This window comes from Grammomys surdaster, unplaced genomic scaffold (assembly GCF_004785775.1).
Source record: "Grammomys surdaster isolate TR1022 unplaced genomic scaffold, NIH_TR_1.0 126198, whole genome shotgun sequence".
NCBI lineage: Eukaryota > Metazoa > Chordata > Mammalia > Rodentia > Muridae > Grammomys > Grammomys surdaster.
In genome coordinates this window covers 5,587,658-5,603,887 of record NW_021621003.1, presented here as the reverse complement: position 1 = coordinate 5,603,887, position 16,230 = coordinate 5,587,658, and the positions used below count along the sequence as shown (strand labels likewise).

General features: G+C 45.4%; 1 protein-coding gene across 1 annotated transcript in view; it reads right to left on the bottom strand.

Annotated features, from left to right (window-relative positions):
• Nid2 (nidogen 2) overlaps positions 1-16,230 on the bottom strand; it is a 60,010-nt gene that overhangs the window by 27,297 nt on the left and 16,483 nt on the right. Inside the window, exons 4-8 of the mRNA XM_028758532.1 lie at positions 14,182-14,909; positions 5,514-5,663; positions 4,673-4,918; positions 3,934-4,134; positions 2,301-2,531 (exon numbers count right to left, since the gene is read on the bottom strand). Of these exons, the coding sequence (XP_028614365.1) occupies positions 2,301-2,531; positions 3,934-4,134; positions 4,673-4,918; positions 5,514-5,663; positions 14,182-14,909 (1,556 nt within the window). The remainder of the gene's footprint in view (positions 1-2,300; positions 2,532-3,933; positions 4,135-4,672; positions 4,919-5,513; positions 5,664-14,181; positions 14,910-16,230) is intronic.

Below are 16,230 nucleotides of genomic sequence, written 5' to 3'. Positions count from 1 at the left end.
TTGGACTGGAGAAATAGCTCAGTGGTTAAAAGCCCTTGCTGCTTGCTCTTCCAGAAGACTGGAGTTTGGTTCCCAGTACCCACGTAAGCTGCCAGAACTCCAGCTCCAGTGGATCTGATGCTTCTGGCCTACCCGGGCACCTGCTCGCGCTTCTCTCTCTCTCTCTCTCTCTCTCTCTCTCTCTCTCTCTCTCTCTCTCTCTCTCTCTCTCACACACACACACACACACACACACACACACAAACACACACACACACACAAGTATAAAAATCTTTTAAAACTATCAGGGTTCACCCTGTGTGTAAGCATTCAGGTTTTGAATAACACATGTGTAAAAGTACGAACCCTCCATCAGAGTCTGGTGCACTGTGGCTTCACAGACCTAGAAGGTCCTGCTCTTCCATCCCTCCTCCTCTCCTCCCTGCCCATCACTGCTCTTTTTTACCATCTCTACAGTTCTCCCTTCTCCAGTGTTTCAGAGTTGGAATCACCCAGTCTGCAGCCAACTGAGACTGTCTTCCACATAAGGTTCTGCTGTGTTCTACTGCTGATGGCCACAGAACGTTCCTATCTGTCAGGTGGGGCTAAGGGCCAGTGAAATGTGAACCACAGAGTTGCTTCTGTCAGCTTCCTACAGATAAGATGTAATACCTGTGACACATCATCCACTCATTTGCAGGACAAAACAATGATTTCACTATAGTCAGGGCTGCACCACCACTGTGATGATCAATTCCTAGGACACTCATGACTCTAAGAAGAAACCCTGCACCCCTAAGTGACTATCCCTTGGTGTATTCCCTCTTGTCCATGAGCAACCATTTGTCTACTTTGTAACTCTCGGGGTTGCCTGTGTGTGGGCACTCTAGGTACATGGAATCATGCACTCTGCTGTCCTTTGTCGCTGGCTTCTTTCACTTAGCGTGATGCTGTCACACTCCACCCATGCTGTAGCACATATGAGTACTTCATTCCTTTTCATGGCTGAGTATTACTCTACCGTGTGGGTTTAGGACTGTTTTGTGTGTGCATTAGTTAGTGATCATCTAGGTGCTTCTACTTGTTGGCTATTATGAAGAATGTTGCTTTGTTAGTGTTACCATCACTGCCTCAAAATAAAGAAATTCATAAAGGACAGATTTATTCTAGCTTGGGTTTCAGTGTACAGACTGACTCTGTTGCTTCTGACTCTGGTAAGGCAGATCATGATGGTGGTATGTGGCAGTCAGGACATGATATAACCCATGAGGTCATGACCCCAAGATCTAATGCTTCCAGCTAGTGCCCATCTCCTAGTTTCTGGAACCTCTCCAAATAGTGTGGCCATCTGGAGAAAAAGCCTTTAGTAAGTGTAAAAGTTCAGCCCTTACATTTAGGTCTTTGATCCACTTTGAGTTGGGTTTTGCTTATGTGTGAGGTGAGACAGGGGCCCTACTTCATTCTTTTGCATTTGGCCAGTTGATCCAAGATGATCGTATTAGCTACTAAGGGTTCCTGGAATGTCTGTTTTAGAATCAAATGAGCCAGGTGATTCCTGATAGATATTGGGTAGATCAATAAAACAATTTGGAAAGTAATACCAAATCAATATAACATCTTTGCCTGGAACATATCCTCACTTGTGTGTGTATATGTAGGTAGGTATATAGGGGTGTGTGTGTGTGTGTGTGTGTGTGTGTGTGTGTGTATATACATATATATATATGTAATGTTTCAAGACACAAGTATTACACTGTGTGTCTGTGATATAGTATACATGTGTTTATATGTCTGCGTGTATGCACATGTGGAGGCCAGGTCAGTATCAGGTGTCTTCCATGATTGTTAATTGCCACCTTAATTTTTAAAAATTTACTGTGAGTATGTATATGCAGACTCATGCCATGGTAGGCATGTGCATGCCACAGTGCATGTGTAGAGGTCAGAGGATGACACTCTCATGCCACCTCTTGGGATCCAGGGTCTGAACTTGGATTAAGAATGAGTGCTTCTGCCCACAGCTGTTCTCAGAGCTCACTAATTCAGCTATATTGGCCAGCCAATGAGCGCCAGGGATCTGCCTCCATCCACCTCCCCAACAGTGGGGAGAAGCCTGACTGGTACCACCAAGCCTATGGGTTCATGCTCTATACATGTGTGTGACCTTTGGCAGGGACTGTGTTCTCCATCTACACCTGCAGGCCAGGGCAGCCTCATTGGCTTTTCTCTCTGGCACTCACCAAATTTGACTCACCCCAGACCTGTTCTAAGGCTTCTAAGAAAGGACATGATTTTTTTTCTCAACAAAATGAGATACATACCTTCAACAGGGCCAATCTGATTGGTCACAGCAAACCTCAGCACACCCTCATCTTCACTGTACAAAGCAAAGGCCCGATCCACAGTCAGCTGCTGGGTGGCAGGGATGGCCAGGTGTCTGGGGGCGTGCCTGCACGCCTTGTAAGTGATGTTCTGGTCGATGTGATAGGACCATGTTTGGTTGATAGAACCAGAAGTGAGAGAGAAACTTCTGGAACTGGAGGACGTCACGACTGTAACAAACATTTTACAGGTACACTGGTAAATTTTTAAGATACTGAAAAGAAACATGTTCATGTTTGGTGTATTTTCCCAGTTTTCTACCCCATTCCTGAGAGCGGGTTCCCTTGAGAACTCCCAGTTTCTACAGGAAGCTTGCAAAAAAAGAACCAGAACTTCACAGAAGCTGAGTGGATACGAAGCCACGCTGCTGAGGAAGAGGAGGGACTACAAGGGTGGCGGTTGTCATCACACACTAGAAACAAGTGTCATGATGTCCTGGTGTGTGGAAGCTGCCAGTGCTGAGGGCTATACACACACACTTATGCTCTTCATAGCCATGTAAGACAGCCTCTGACTGTGTGTGCAGAGACCAGAGTTTAGGTAAGTAGCCTGGGATGTGGTAGATCTCTGACTGGAACTCAAGACAATCCATCTCTACATCTCTCAAGATTCGAGCCACATTCCACAAAGGAAATAACCTCTCATCCCACCTCCACAGCTTTGATCAGCCAGCAAGACTTAGGGAAAGGCAAAGCAAAAGGTTACTCTTCTTGAGACTTGCTCCAAGACTGGCCCCAGTATATTCTGAACACAGTTAAGGTCTGTGTTCTAGCCTTTTCCATGTACCCAGCTCTCATGCTGGAAGCCGGGGACACAGAGCAGGTGCCACTCAAGACACATCAACTGCAAAATGACAATCATGACCACTGGAGCACCTTTCATGCAGCTAATGCTGTGTATAGGTGTCCCCAACCTTCTGACATTCTGACATGACAGTAGTATCTGCAAATGCGCTGGGCTACATTCATAGCTACCCTGAGACAGGGCAAGCTGGACATACTTTATACAGCTAATTATACCTTATGCAATGTATCAACATCAGAAAATATGTTTTTATTCTTATGCTAAAAAAATGAGAAAATAGACTTTCCAATGATTTTTTCCCCCATAGATTTTAAATGGCAAATTCAGGATTTGAATCCATCTATATGTTGAGTCCAAATATCAGCTTTTTTCAGAACGCTGGAAAACATCTTTCTGTGACTCCTAAAGCAAACTAAAACCATCAGCTGAAACAGTTAGAGACAATCATAAATTCTAATAATCAATGTAACGAATGCCCAAGAGGGTTGTATCTTATCAGTTATTACTATCAAAAAATAATGTGCAAATATACTAGGACATTCTTGTGGACAGAAGTCAGCACTCTAATCACCTATATATTTTATATATATACACACATAAAATACTAACTATATATACTTCCTAAAAAAATAACAAAATTATATGAACCTCATTTTGTGTTCCATGCAGTTTGGGACACTCCATGTGACAACTCATTTAACCTGACCCTTGTCACTCTCCTGAGAGGTCGGCACTATGTCCACTTTACAGCTGTAGAAAGACACATACCTGAGTCCCTGTGATGATAAAACTCTTTGTACGGAGGAATGTGGGCTGTGAAATTCGCAGGGATGAAGGGCACCTGGCCTTCAATGTTGGTCTTAATGCTTAGATAGTTCTCTGGGTCAAGCCCCTCGGCAGTTTGAGTGATACGAACCCTCTCGTCTCCAGGGTAAAAAGTCACTTCCACATCATGGACAAAGGTAGCACCTGCAGAAGACAGAAATCAGCAAGTGGGTGACAAGAACTCTTGTTTAAGTCATTCTGAGGACTGGCTGGGGCTTGGATGACAGAGCACTTGCCTATCACATAAGAGGCATGAGTTCAAGACACGAGTGTGCATGTCCTCTCCCCAGTCTCTGCTGGAGACGGTACCTAAGGAGAGTATGCTGTGCCTAGGCTCAGTTCTAGAAACTGCAGACCCCCGATCTCCCAAAGGTCTCAAAGACTCTCAATTCCCCCGTCCTGTCCTCTTTAAAATCTAGCATATTAACAGAGAAAGTACCAAAGTTACACCAACTTGATACTTCCATGCTGAGGGATGATAGTAGAAAATAGAAACTTACCAGTCTTTAAACCATTGTGTTTCCGTAAGAGCAGAAAGCTTTGAATATACAGCAAAACCTCTGTAATTCAAAACCTCCAACAGCCTGGAATCTGAGCACATTTCTCCAGAAATAAAATCATCTGCAGAGGCTGCCCAGGTACACTTTTGAATCCCTATTTGCCAGACCTGAGTTCTGCTCACCTGTGAGGCTGAAGCCATTCTCAGAGCCTGGCTTCTCCAAAGCAAAGAGCCAGCCAAACAGGCCTCCGATGGGCAGGACAGGGAGCAGGGCCTGGGCTGCCGGCTGTGGGATATGACTGATGGCAGTGTAGGCTCTGCCATCATTGCCCACGATGTAAGCGTGTAGATCCACGTCAGTGAAGTGCACAGGAGTGTGACCCACTCGGAGGTGGCCACTCACTTTCCCATTCACTCGGTGAGGTGCCCCTGAAAGACAAAAGCAATCCTTTCTGCCTTGGCCATCATCAGGGCGGGGACAGGTGTACACAGATGAACTCACTGTCCTGACCACACCGAATGCTCATTCTTTGGAAACATTGCCTTACTATTATCGTTATCACTGATGATTTTGGTTTTCTTGAAATAAGCTCTCTACAGATGCCAACTGAGGATGCTGAAATTCACAATGAAATCCAGGCTAGCCTTCAACTCTCGAGCCTCCTGCTTCTCCTGTTTCAACAGTGTTATATTTGTAGGTATGAGCCACGTTTAGCTTAACAAGTCCTTCAATGACCAATTCTTCACTTATGGCCCAGGTCTGACTAATCTCTTCCATTCCCCTTCTTTACCCTTTAGCTCTAACCAAGTCAGAAAGAGGGCAAAATGGAAACATTTCAAGTCATTCTCCAATTGGGAAACCAGTCCAAACCTAGTTATCACTCAGCCATCCTCTGAACCCTTGCAAGTTACTGGTGCTGGGATTCAGGCAGTAGAGATGTACCACCAGGCAGAACCCACACTAACTAGATGAAACAGGCAGGTGTCAACAGTATACCCACAGCCACCCCAGCCTGTCAATCACCTTCTGGCAGGCAGTGCTTCCCGTTTCCATAAAACCTAGACTGGCAGTGGCAGCAATAGCCAGTGGTGTAGTCGGTGCAGAAGGCATGCCGGGAGCACTGGCCGTGGCTGTGTTCGCAAGTTTCCCGGTTGGCGCCATTGTACGTGAAGACTGCAGAATAAAGGAAAGGAGCATCAGAGAGGCCAAAGGATTCCAGTACTGTTGCTACCAAGCTTCGCCAGACATCACAAGTCAGCTTGGACTAAAATAAACAAATAGATTTGACGCTGCAAAGACAGGAGTAACATTCAGCCTGAGGGATTAACTTTATATTTTCTGGCAAGCCACTCAGACCATAGCAGCCAACTGGGTCTTATTACAACGCCCGTGAGCTGAGTGGCTGCCTCACTGCAGCCTGGGAGCAGCCCTGCAGGCAAACCATAAGTGCGCCTACAGTGAGCTTTATGAAATCATAATTGGTGAGGTTAAAAAAAAGGTCAAATAATAGCAATTTTGTATGACTCAACGTAAGAGTAACCTTTTGAGAAGAAGCCAAAAGGGGAGCTAAGAACCAGGGTCTAACTCTTAAGGAGCCCAAACTTAAGGGATGTACACACAAATCAGGACTGGAGAGGGAAGAGAGAGAAAACCAAGGAACAGGGTTAAGGAGCTTTGCAGGCTTTGTCCTTTCTAGCATGAGTACGATTGTCATGCAATAGAAACAACCTAGTCCATGGTCACAGAATCACCACAAAACCACTCTGCGCCAGAGTAAGCTCGGTCCTCAAATCTCCTTGTCATTCAATAGAGGTATCTGTGCAAGGGGAGGAACGGAGGGAGGAAGAACGGGAGGAGCCTGGAATCAATGCCATCATGTTATCGTCTACAGAAGAAATGGCCAGAGTGTGCCTGAAAGTTGGGTCACAGGCAGGAGAGTGCTTTATGCTAGGATGCTGGGCAATACCCCAATCCCAACCAGGGCCACCAGGAGGCAGGGTGGCTGTGTATGCTCTGCTCCCAGAAGTGAGAGCAGGTGAGGGACACCTAGAGAATTTGGATCAAACAGGGAGGGCAAGGGGTTTCCGCGCATTCTAGCCACAGATGCTGGCCAGAGTGTCAGCTTTGGCCACTCAAAGGGAAAAACAGGCTGTGGTGGTCTTCCAGGGCTATGTCTGAAAACGAGGGAACAGGCCAGGCTGGAAGAAACTGAAGACTCTATTTATGGAGAGTATTCCAGGCAAGAACAAAAACCAAGACAATGAGAAGAGCCAGCTCCCGATGTGTAACAATGTGGCTGGGACAAACACTTGCATCAGCAAACACAAGTATTACAGAGCTAACATTTAAACAGGCTTGGCATAGACCACCAGCTTTAACATTAACCCTCCATTGCACCAGAGCTGTGGGTAGCAAGTGCTACTTTGAATCTGTTTTCCAGATAAAGAAACAGAAGCAAAGGATTAAGATGACTCGCCTGAAGAAGTCATGAGAGCAGCAAGCAGTGGGGCTAATCTCTGATGGTTCCAGATCCTTAATACTCCCAGGAGGATCCAACTGCCACTAAGGGTTACAACTAAACGTTAACAACTAACGGTGTTTGCAGCAGGTTGAGAGAAAATACACAGGTAAGAAGTGGTGAAGGGGACTGAAGATGGCTCAGCATTGAGAGCAGTAAGGACCCAAGTTCGGTTCCCAGAACTCCAATGGGTGGCATCACAATCACCGGAAACTCCAGCTCCACAGGATATACTGCCCTCTTCTGGTCTACTTTTGCACCTACACTCATGTGCTCATTCCCAAACACATTAAACACATTAAAAGTAAAATACTTATTGAGCAGTGCTGAGCGCAGCACCAGCATTCCCTCGTCAAGCATACATCCCCGGGAAGCAGCAAGCCGAGGGAGGGGTCGTCAGGGCAGAGCACCTTGGCTAAAGAGAAAAGCCGAACTATCAGAATGGAGTCAGTGATTCCCCTGAGTGACCCCAGCTTGACAGAAGCAGAAAATTAATCATAACTCAACTTTTTTTAAAGAAGAGAGTGACAGGCATTAACTTCTCTCTTTTTTTAAATAGAAAAATGACAAAACTTAGTGCAAAAACATGGCAGAATGGGTCATAACAAGAATATCACAGGCTTTTCTATGGAGAAAACTACTTATTGTTGTTGGTTTAGGAATGGGGAGTGTGCATGTGTGCACGCAAGAGGGGGGGGGAGATTGATTGATTGATTCGGGATGATCCCAGGGCCTCCTGCATACTGGCTGCTCTTTGTCACTAAGCTATGCCCCTTATCACAACAAAAAAACAGGGTGAGTAAAAAGCTGTGAATATAATGCAGGTGTGTCAAAGGGCAGAGTTTCCCAGCTCAGTCAGTTACACGTGTACAGGTGTGCTCCTGAGTCTGACAGGTGCACATGTACAGGTGTGCTTCTGAGTCTGACAGGTGCACATGTACAGGTGGGCTCCTGAGTCAGCACAGGTGGCACTTCAGAAGGTCACAAGCTGGGCCATCTTCAGCCTCTTTGCTCTGTGAGACCACAGGCAAGTGCTACCTGCAGTCTCTGTCCTCAGAAGCCCCCAACACACATAGCCAGAGTCTGTCTCTTCACCTCCCTTCTGGCACTAGGGCACAAAGGCAATCCAATGCAGGTGGACAGGGGAGTCACTTTCAGTTATATCTGTTAAAAAGAAAACAGGTTTCCACACACACACATCGTGGCTTGCAAATTAAGGGAGGGATAGATGGATTTTGCTGTTTCGCTATTTTGTGAAGACTGTACTGCCCCAGACCCTACTTTAAGCCTTATCAGGAAATGAAGAGTGGGATGGAGAGGGGACCAGAGGCAAAAGAGTTAGGTTAATCCAACTAAAACATTAGATGCGATCATCACATAAGTCACAGACACTGCTCAGTAGCCACACAAGACTACAAATGCAAAAGGGCTATTTTAATACTGTGTGTGTGTCTCGATCAGAGACTAACTCATGAGAATCAGCTCGCTTGCTCTTTCGCACTTGCTCCCTCCCCCCACCACCACCATAAAGGTCCCAGGTCATCAGGCATGGTGACGGTCTCTCAGTCCCAGGAAAAGGCTCTAAGTTAATAAGAAACCAGAATGAAAAATGATAAGAGGATTCCTAATGATAAGACTCCAACTCCAACCACGAGTGAACTCCTTATTGGTAAGCTAACCTGAGAGCCTCCTCAGCTTTTTATGGAAATTTGTGTTTTGAGAATGGAACCCGAACCAAGCGCACACCTTTCCCAGTCACGCAGCAGCCCTGGGTTAAGATGAGCTTCCTTTTAACCCTCGCCCATACCCTCCTATACATGCACCTGCACACCTTACACCTAAAATGCAAACGTGTCAGGGAAAGGAAACATCTCATGCGATTTTCTTTCTCTCATTCATACAACAGTTGAACAAGTATTTACTAAACACTCTGAGCCACGAGTGGAGAAGTCAGGCAAACAGCTGCTCTGAAGCTTGTGTTCTCCTGGGCAGCAGCCAGTAAACAAAAATGGCTGATCTCGGTGAGCTGGGGCCTTGGTAAAGAAGTGCTAATGAAGAGCATGAGAAAGAAGATGTCTAAGAGGTCTGGAGGCAGAAGAGACAATGTGAGGTGTGAGAAGGGGAACAGAGTGGAGACAGGTCTTAGTGTGGGAAACCAGAAGGTTTGTGAAGCGGATGCCCTCAGGCACTTTGTGTGGAGGGTAGGCTCACAGATGATTGGCTGAGACACAGATGACAATTGCTGAGGGATTCTTCTGGAAACTCACCCTCAGCATGGCACCTTCACAGGGAGGGTCAGTATGTTAGGAATGCTGAGATAGTTGTTTAAAAGCCTAATTCTGAGGCTCACCTTAATACTACCACTTCCTTCTCAACTGTCTGTGGGAATGAACGCCAGGAATCTGTACTTCTGCCTCCACAAAACTATAGATGGTTAAAATGCTACACAGCCGAGCCTGGGCCAGCAGTGGGCAGAGGCTGCCAGGTTTAATGAGCTCAATTTGCCGTACACTTGACATCTGAGGTCAGACAGCTGCAAAGGGCATCTTAGGGGCTTGTTTGTTTTTTGTTTTGTTTTGTTTTTAAATCTCATTTCTTTTCCCCATTTAATGTTTTTAAAAACTCTTATCCATAATATAAAGAAAAATTGGGAGGAAATGTATACAGGAACCAAGCAAGGGTCCTGCCAGGGTACTTAAGCCTTCTCTTTTAACAAAAATAGGAAAGTCTCCTCCGGACTTGCTCTGACCCATCCTTCAACTTGTTTTGTGCAAAGGCTTAAGCACCTGTCTTCAGCCATTGGCTTGCCTTCTCAGCCTTGGAGGCAAGGAGGCTCCACGGTGCACATCACAGGAGGACACAGGGTTTCCTGCACCTGATCCATAGCAGCTTTGGCAGATGTTGCCTTTAACAACACTGACAGCTCCCTTAAGAACAAGAATCAATGTTTTCACTGCAGGGCAGATTCCCCATCCTCCCAGCCCCAAATTTTTCACCTCCCAGGATGACAGACTACATAGAAATACCATATCTACTTTGTAACAAACAGCAGTGGCATGCCTTCCCTTCCAGTCTGCATGGCCATTTTTTATGTATATACCAGGTGTGTGGCAATGCTGGTGGCAAACCAATCAGACTTACATTAGCTGTCAGGACACTAACAAGCTCTGTCTTACCTTCTGAACAAGGGACAAGACCCACAAGGGCCTTTCTGCACACAGGTGTGATCACAGGTATGAAAGCCTCTAGTCACAGACTGTCTTGGCCACCTGGAGGGTAGCCATGGGTTTGAGGCTTTGGGGCCAGGAGGTCTGGGCTGAGTCCACAGCCTGCTGGAGTTTCTCCTAGAATGGCCTCCAGTAAGCAGGACACTTGTGCAACCCCTCTGAAGGCCGTAAAGAGAGAAGGGCTCAGCCTCTTCCAGGATAAATGACTTCCAAACAGAAAGAAGAGGACCCCTCCATGGGGCAGAAACCACAGGGTATCTGGAGCCCAGGTGCCTGCCCTTCTAGTTCACATTGCCAAAGGAAATCAGAGCATCAGCAGGTTCAAGAACACCCTAAAAACCCCGTTAGTCAGCCCCAGTGGCTGTCCACCAACACAGGCAGTCTCTGGTTCCTACCAGCTGAAACGTCTATGGCAACTCCTTAACTCACTCCTACCCTGGTTCCATTTCTACCTCTGTACCTACCTTTCCAGAATGTTCTTACACTCTCCCCTTTTAATGCCTTAGATTCAGATCCCCAAGACCTGCTTGAAGCATCCCTCCTTCAGTAAGACTTCTGTGACTGCAGCCACCAACACAGATGTAGGCCCTCCATGGAGTCCCTGGCCTTGTTGCAAGCATGTCTGCCTCTTACTCAGCAAGACACTACCCATTTCCAGCCTTCAACCAGAAAGGCTAACACTATCTCCTTCCAGTGAATTCTGAGCACCAACCAAGGTACACCTAAAGCAAAGTTCCTACTTAGGGTATCAGAATATACAATGCAGCTCAGGAAAACTTCCCCTCAGTGTCTCACAGGGACAATCATGCCAGTGCTTGGGTAATTTCTTGGCTTGACAACAAACTTCTGGAAAATACAAGTCACCTCAGAGAGAGGATGCTCACACATCCGCTGTATTGCTGGCTTATTGCTGGCTTGATGTGTTATGAAAGCAGAGTTAAGCAAATGATACCAGGCCAGAACCTAGACATGCCTGACACAGACATAATTTGAAAAGAACTTGGAATTTTGAAGAAAAAAAAAGTCTGTAAGTGGACAAGCATAGTGGTGTACACCTTTAATCCCAGCACTCAGGAGACAAAGGCAGGTGGATCTCTGTGAGTGTGAGGACAGCCCAGTTAACAGCAAGTTCCAAGAAAGCTAGGGCTACACAGTGAGACTCTGCCTCAAAAGTAAATAAATGCATAAATACATTATCTGTAGGATTGAGGAGGTGGGTCAATCAGTAAAGAACTTGCTTTTCAAGTATTAGGACCAGAGATTGATTCCCAGAACTCATGTTAAAAACAACAACAAAAAAACCAAACACAAAACCAACAGAGGCAGTTAGTTCCCTAGGACTTTCTGGCCACCAGTCTAGAATTTACTAAATTCTAAGCCAGAAAGATACTGTATAGATGGCATTCCTAAGGTGACACGCAAGATTGTCCTCTATCCTCCATATGAGTTCATCTGCACACAAACGCACATGTGCACATACATGCACGTGCACCCCTAATAAAAAACAATACTAAATAGAAGAGAAATTTTCCGAGCCTTTAACAAGATCCTAATTCCCTGAGTCAGCAAACTGAATGCTTAAAGGGGAAGTTAAAATGTATTGGGAATGGTGCTTTCTATTCAGACAACAAGGTTCAAACAGCTATCTCTCCTCAAACTACACACAGAGCCGGGGGGTTGGGGGGGAGCTCAAGTCCATCTGCCACCAGAAGTCAGGGACTTCCTACCCTGAGCCTGCAGGTCTCAGTCACCCCCACATCTCCAGCTACCCAGAGTAAGCCCACAGCTGCCGGATAAGCCTCCGGGACACCAGTGTTTCCTCTGAACATAAATAATAACAACTACATGCTTCTATGCTTCACACAGCTCACAAATATTCTTTCTTAAGTGCTAGGCTTTTGTACACATGAACTTGCACACATGCATACACATAAATATTTTTTAAAAAAATTTAAAAGTATTTTTTCTCTCTGAGATTTAAAAGCTTCCAGTTGGACAATCTCCCCCTGAATGTCTTTTTCATAAACATTCTGGCATTTCGATGTCAGTATTGGCTACATTTGGCAGCTGATAAATACCACAGTTCATGCCCCTCCAGGGTTATGCCGTCACCCTCAATTCCTAGTGGCCAGTTCCATTTCAGGCCGTTCTGAGCTCTTAAACAGCCACACACAACCTCTGACACCATGACACATTGTCATCTACCAAATTCACGCTTCAAGAACAATGAGTTACAAAAGAAAAATCTCAGAATGTTTTAAGTGAGCTTACAGTTTTGTGCTGGGCCATATCCAGCCATTCGGGTTGCAGCCAACTGTACACAGATCTACTTTTTGATAACTGTGTGCTCTTCTTGGGCCAGGAAAATACAACCCCCAACAAAAGATCACTCAGAAACACATCTGTACCACAAAATCCCTTCGAGAAAAACCTTTGATTCATGCCTTTAAATCTCTTTACATAGAAAGAACCCACACTGAAAATTTTGGAGATTGTTAGCAGGATCTGAAAGTTCTAGAACCTTTAAAAAAAAAAAAAAAGTCCATGGCTTTGGCTTTATAGAAACAACTGTTCATCAGACTTCATCAAGGAGAAAGGAGCCAGGAGGCAAAAGCTTTTTAATGAGTCTTTTTTCTGTTTTCAGCCTAGCTGTTCACTCTCTACTCATCCTCCGCCCTGTTTCCTATGTTTTAGTCGTCTAGAGATCAGTAACGACGGCCGCTATTCTCTTTTAAAGAACCGACTAATGTAGGCGCACAGAACGTCACATATACTCACATTAAATCCTGGCAATACATTTATAGAAACTCAGAGACTTGGTGAAATAAGTTGTCTCAATATGGCCAAGATTCAAACTTCGTACCAATGCTCCTTCCCTAACTATTACTCTATGCTCTGTTAAACACAAAGTGTTTTCATCCCACCTAAAGTATTTCTCCAAACAAGTCCTGAACCTGCAGGAAATGTCTCAGCAGAACCAGACGGTCCTCTATGCTAGGTTAATGTTTTTGTCAAAACAATGACAGAAAAACTGTAAAGCTGAAACACTGTGGAGAGAGCCGTGACCTCTGATCCTTCCCTCCCAGCAGAGATCAGTGACCAGGCCCTGGAACAGGGGGGATGAAGCTAGGGCCAGTTTCCCAGTCCATCAGTGTGGATGAAAAGTTGTCCCCTCTGGGCATTTCCCGGCCTTCCTCCAGCTATGGTCACTGAGTCACGGAATGCGGATAAGGTTCCGAGGAGGTGAAGGCCACAGATGAGGGGATGAGAACCAGAAATAACAGCAGACACAGGTGTCTACAATGTTCTCTCCCGGCAGGCTCTTCAGCATGTTTGCCTAAATCTGCAAAACTAACTCAAAGCTAAATGGCCATGCCCTCCATCCTGTAATGCCTACGAAGCCTTGAAATGGCTCTCCTTCCATGAACTTGCAAACTGGAATATTGCATTACACTTGGGAGGAGAGCTGGCACAAATGGCTCAGTTCTTTCCCCACTCCATGAGGCCTAATTTTTTTAGAACACATTATTAATGGCCAGCAGGCTCCAAGAAGAACTTTTCTGCCAAGATGTACTTGGCAAAAGGGAATTTATCTCCTTAAACACAAGGAGGAAAAAAAAATCAGTTCCAATCTGCTTGCTAAACTTTTCACCTATTCACTCACAAGAAAACCATAGCTGTATTTTTGTTTTGTTTTGTTTTGTTTTGTTTTTTGTTTTGTTTTGGAAGAAGTGTCATTCTAGAATTCTCTATATAGCCCCAGCTCGTCTGAAATCGAGATGATCCTTTGGACTCAGCCTGCCTCAGCCTGTCCCAGCCTGCCTCAGCCTGCCCCAGCTTGCCTGGTTCAGGGATTAGCACAGGTGATTGACCATGTCTAGTTTGTCAATTCTGCTACATTTTCTTTAAATAAAACCTCAAATGCCCAGTTTTTTAATGTACTTACCTTGATCATTAGAACCAACGTGGTCCTCCAGTCCTACCACATACCTCCCTCCACTCAGGGGTGGCACGTGACCAGACACGGGGTAATTAGGAAGGACTTCTCCTTCCAGAGGAGGGACAGGAACATTTGGCACTGAAGGCACTGGCCCTGCCTCCGGATAGGACTGGGTGTTTCTGCTCCCAAGGTCTTCCTTGACTGGAGTCAGGAAAGCTGCCTCCGCCTCTGGAGGGGCTGGGGTTCTGGTACCCATCTGATCCAAAAACTCTGCTGGGTCCTTGGAATCCAGGACCTCTACCTCTCCCATAGGTGGCCCCTGTTTGGTTTGAGGGTCCAAGGAAGCTGATTCTGTTTCCCGGTAGGATGGCCAGTTACCAGGTGCTGGGTGTGGCAAAGGAGAAGCATGATCGGAACCTGGAGATGATGTGCCTCCATCCACAAGGCCTGGATCAGCCTTTGAATTGAAAGACACATCAATTCTGCTGTGACCTTCCAGGGCCTCCTCTGGTTCAATTGGTGGATATTCAACGTCCTCTTCATTCTCATCGTAATAATCGAAACGGTCCTCAGTATAGCTCTCCAGGGCTGCAGCATGGTTGAAGGAGTGCTCCGGCGCTGAGGAGCGAGCTGTGGAAAGGTCGCTTCCAATTGTGGCTGGTCTGACATTGTCCAGGGCGAACCTGCTGCCAATGTGAAAAGCCCACGCTCCAGGAATCCCCAGGTTGCTTAGTCTAAGGACAAAGGAAAAGAGTTGACTGTATCCAGTCCATTCATCCTCCTTCAGAATTTGTTTTGAAACCAAAAAACTATAAAGACCAAAGTCGAATTTTCCCTGCTATGTGAAACAGAAGCAAACCTTCTAAGTAACTGAGATAAATACCACCCTAGAACTTTGCTATAAGCTGCCTTTTGCTGGCATTGTATGTGGAACACTAAACCATCAGGTTATATGTCTGCTCCAGAAGCTCAAACCAAATGTTCTTTCAAAAGCTTGGCTGTCGGTGAGCAAACACAGAATGCAAGAATGTTTTATGCTTTCTCTACATGAATGAAAACGTAAATCATACTCAAGAAGGTTACAATTCTTTGAACACTTAAATAATACTGATTTCTACATGCTTTGGTCTGGCCTAGCCTACACCAGCGTTTTACTGCACTCTTCAAGGTAAGGGTGGAAGCTATGCTCAATCTTACTGAGAAAAAGTTGGTTTAGAGAGGTTAGCTAATCTTAAAATAATAGAGCCAACAGCTGGCAGAATTTCATGCCAACAAGACTTTTGTTTCAAACATCTAACACGCACTGTGATTCACACAGACTAATCCATTAATGACAGAGGACAATAGATATAGCAGTACTTTTTTTGGTTGTTTGGTTAAGATTTATTTACTTATTTAATGTATGTGAGTATATTGTTTTCAGACACATCAGAAGAGGGCATTGAATCCCATTACAGATGGTTGTGAGCCACCATATGGTTGCCGGGAATTGAATTCAGGACCTATGGAAAAGCAGTCAGTGCTCCTAACCGCTGAGCCACCTCTCCAGCCCATATCAGTACTTTTGAATGTCCAAGTCTAAAACAACTTTTTGTTCAATGCAGGTGAGATACAAATGTATTAATCAAGATGAGGTTCACTGTAGAGTAGGCCATGAACCTCTCTCAGTTCCCAAGAGCCTCTTTTTTCAGAGGAGTCTCACTAGATAGTCCCGGCTATACTCAAACTTAAGATCTTCTGCTGGCACTGCGAGCATGTGGCAGCCTTGCCAGCTCAGTGACCCACTATTTCGATGTCAATGGCACATTGTAAAGAGACAGCTATGTGTAAGACTCCTGTCCCTAAGAGAAAGCTGGCATAATAAAGCTCTGGAAAGCTGGAACTGGCCAGTGATACCAATCCTGTGTCTGTACTAAATACCATGCTCAAATTCTCCCACACTATGAAATTTCCTCAAAAGTCAACAATGAAGAATAAGAGCGAATGGCTAATAAGAAGTTTTAAAATTCACAGAATCATATAACAAGAGATCTTTGTTCACTGGGGCAAGTATTC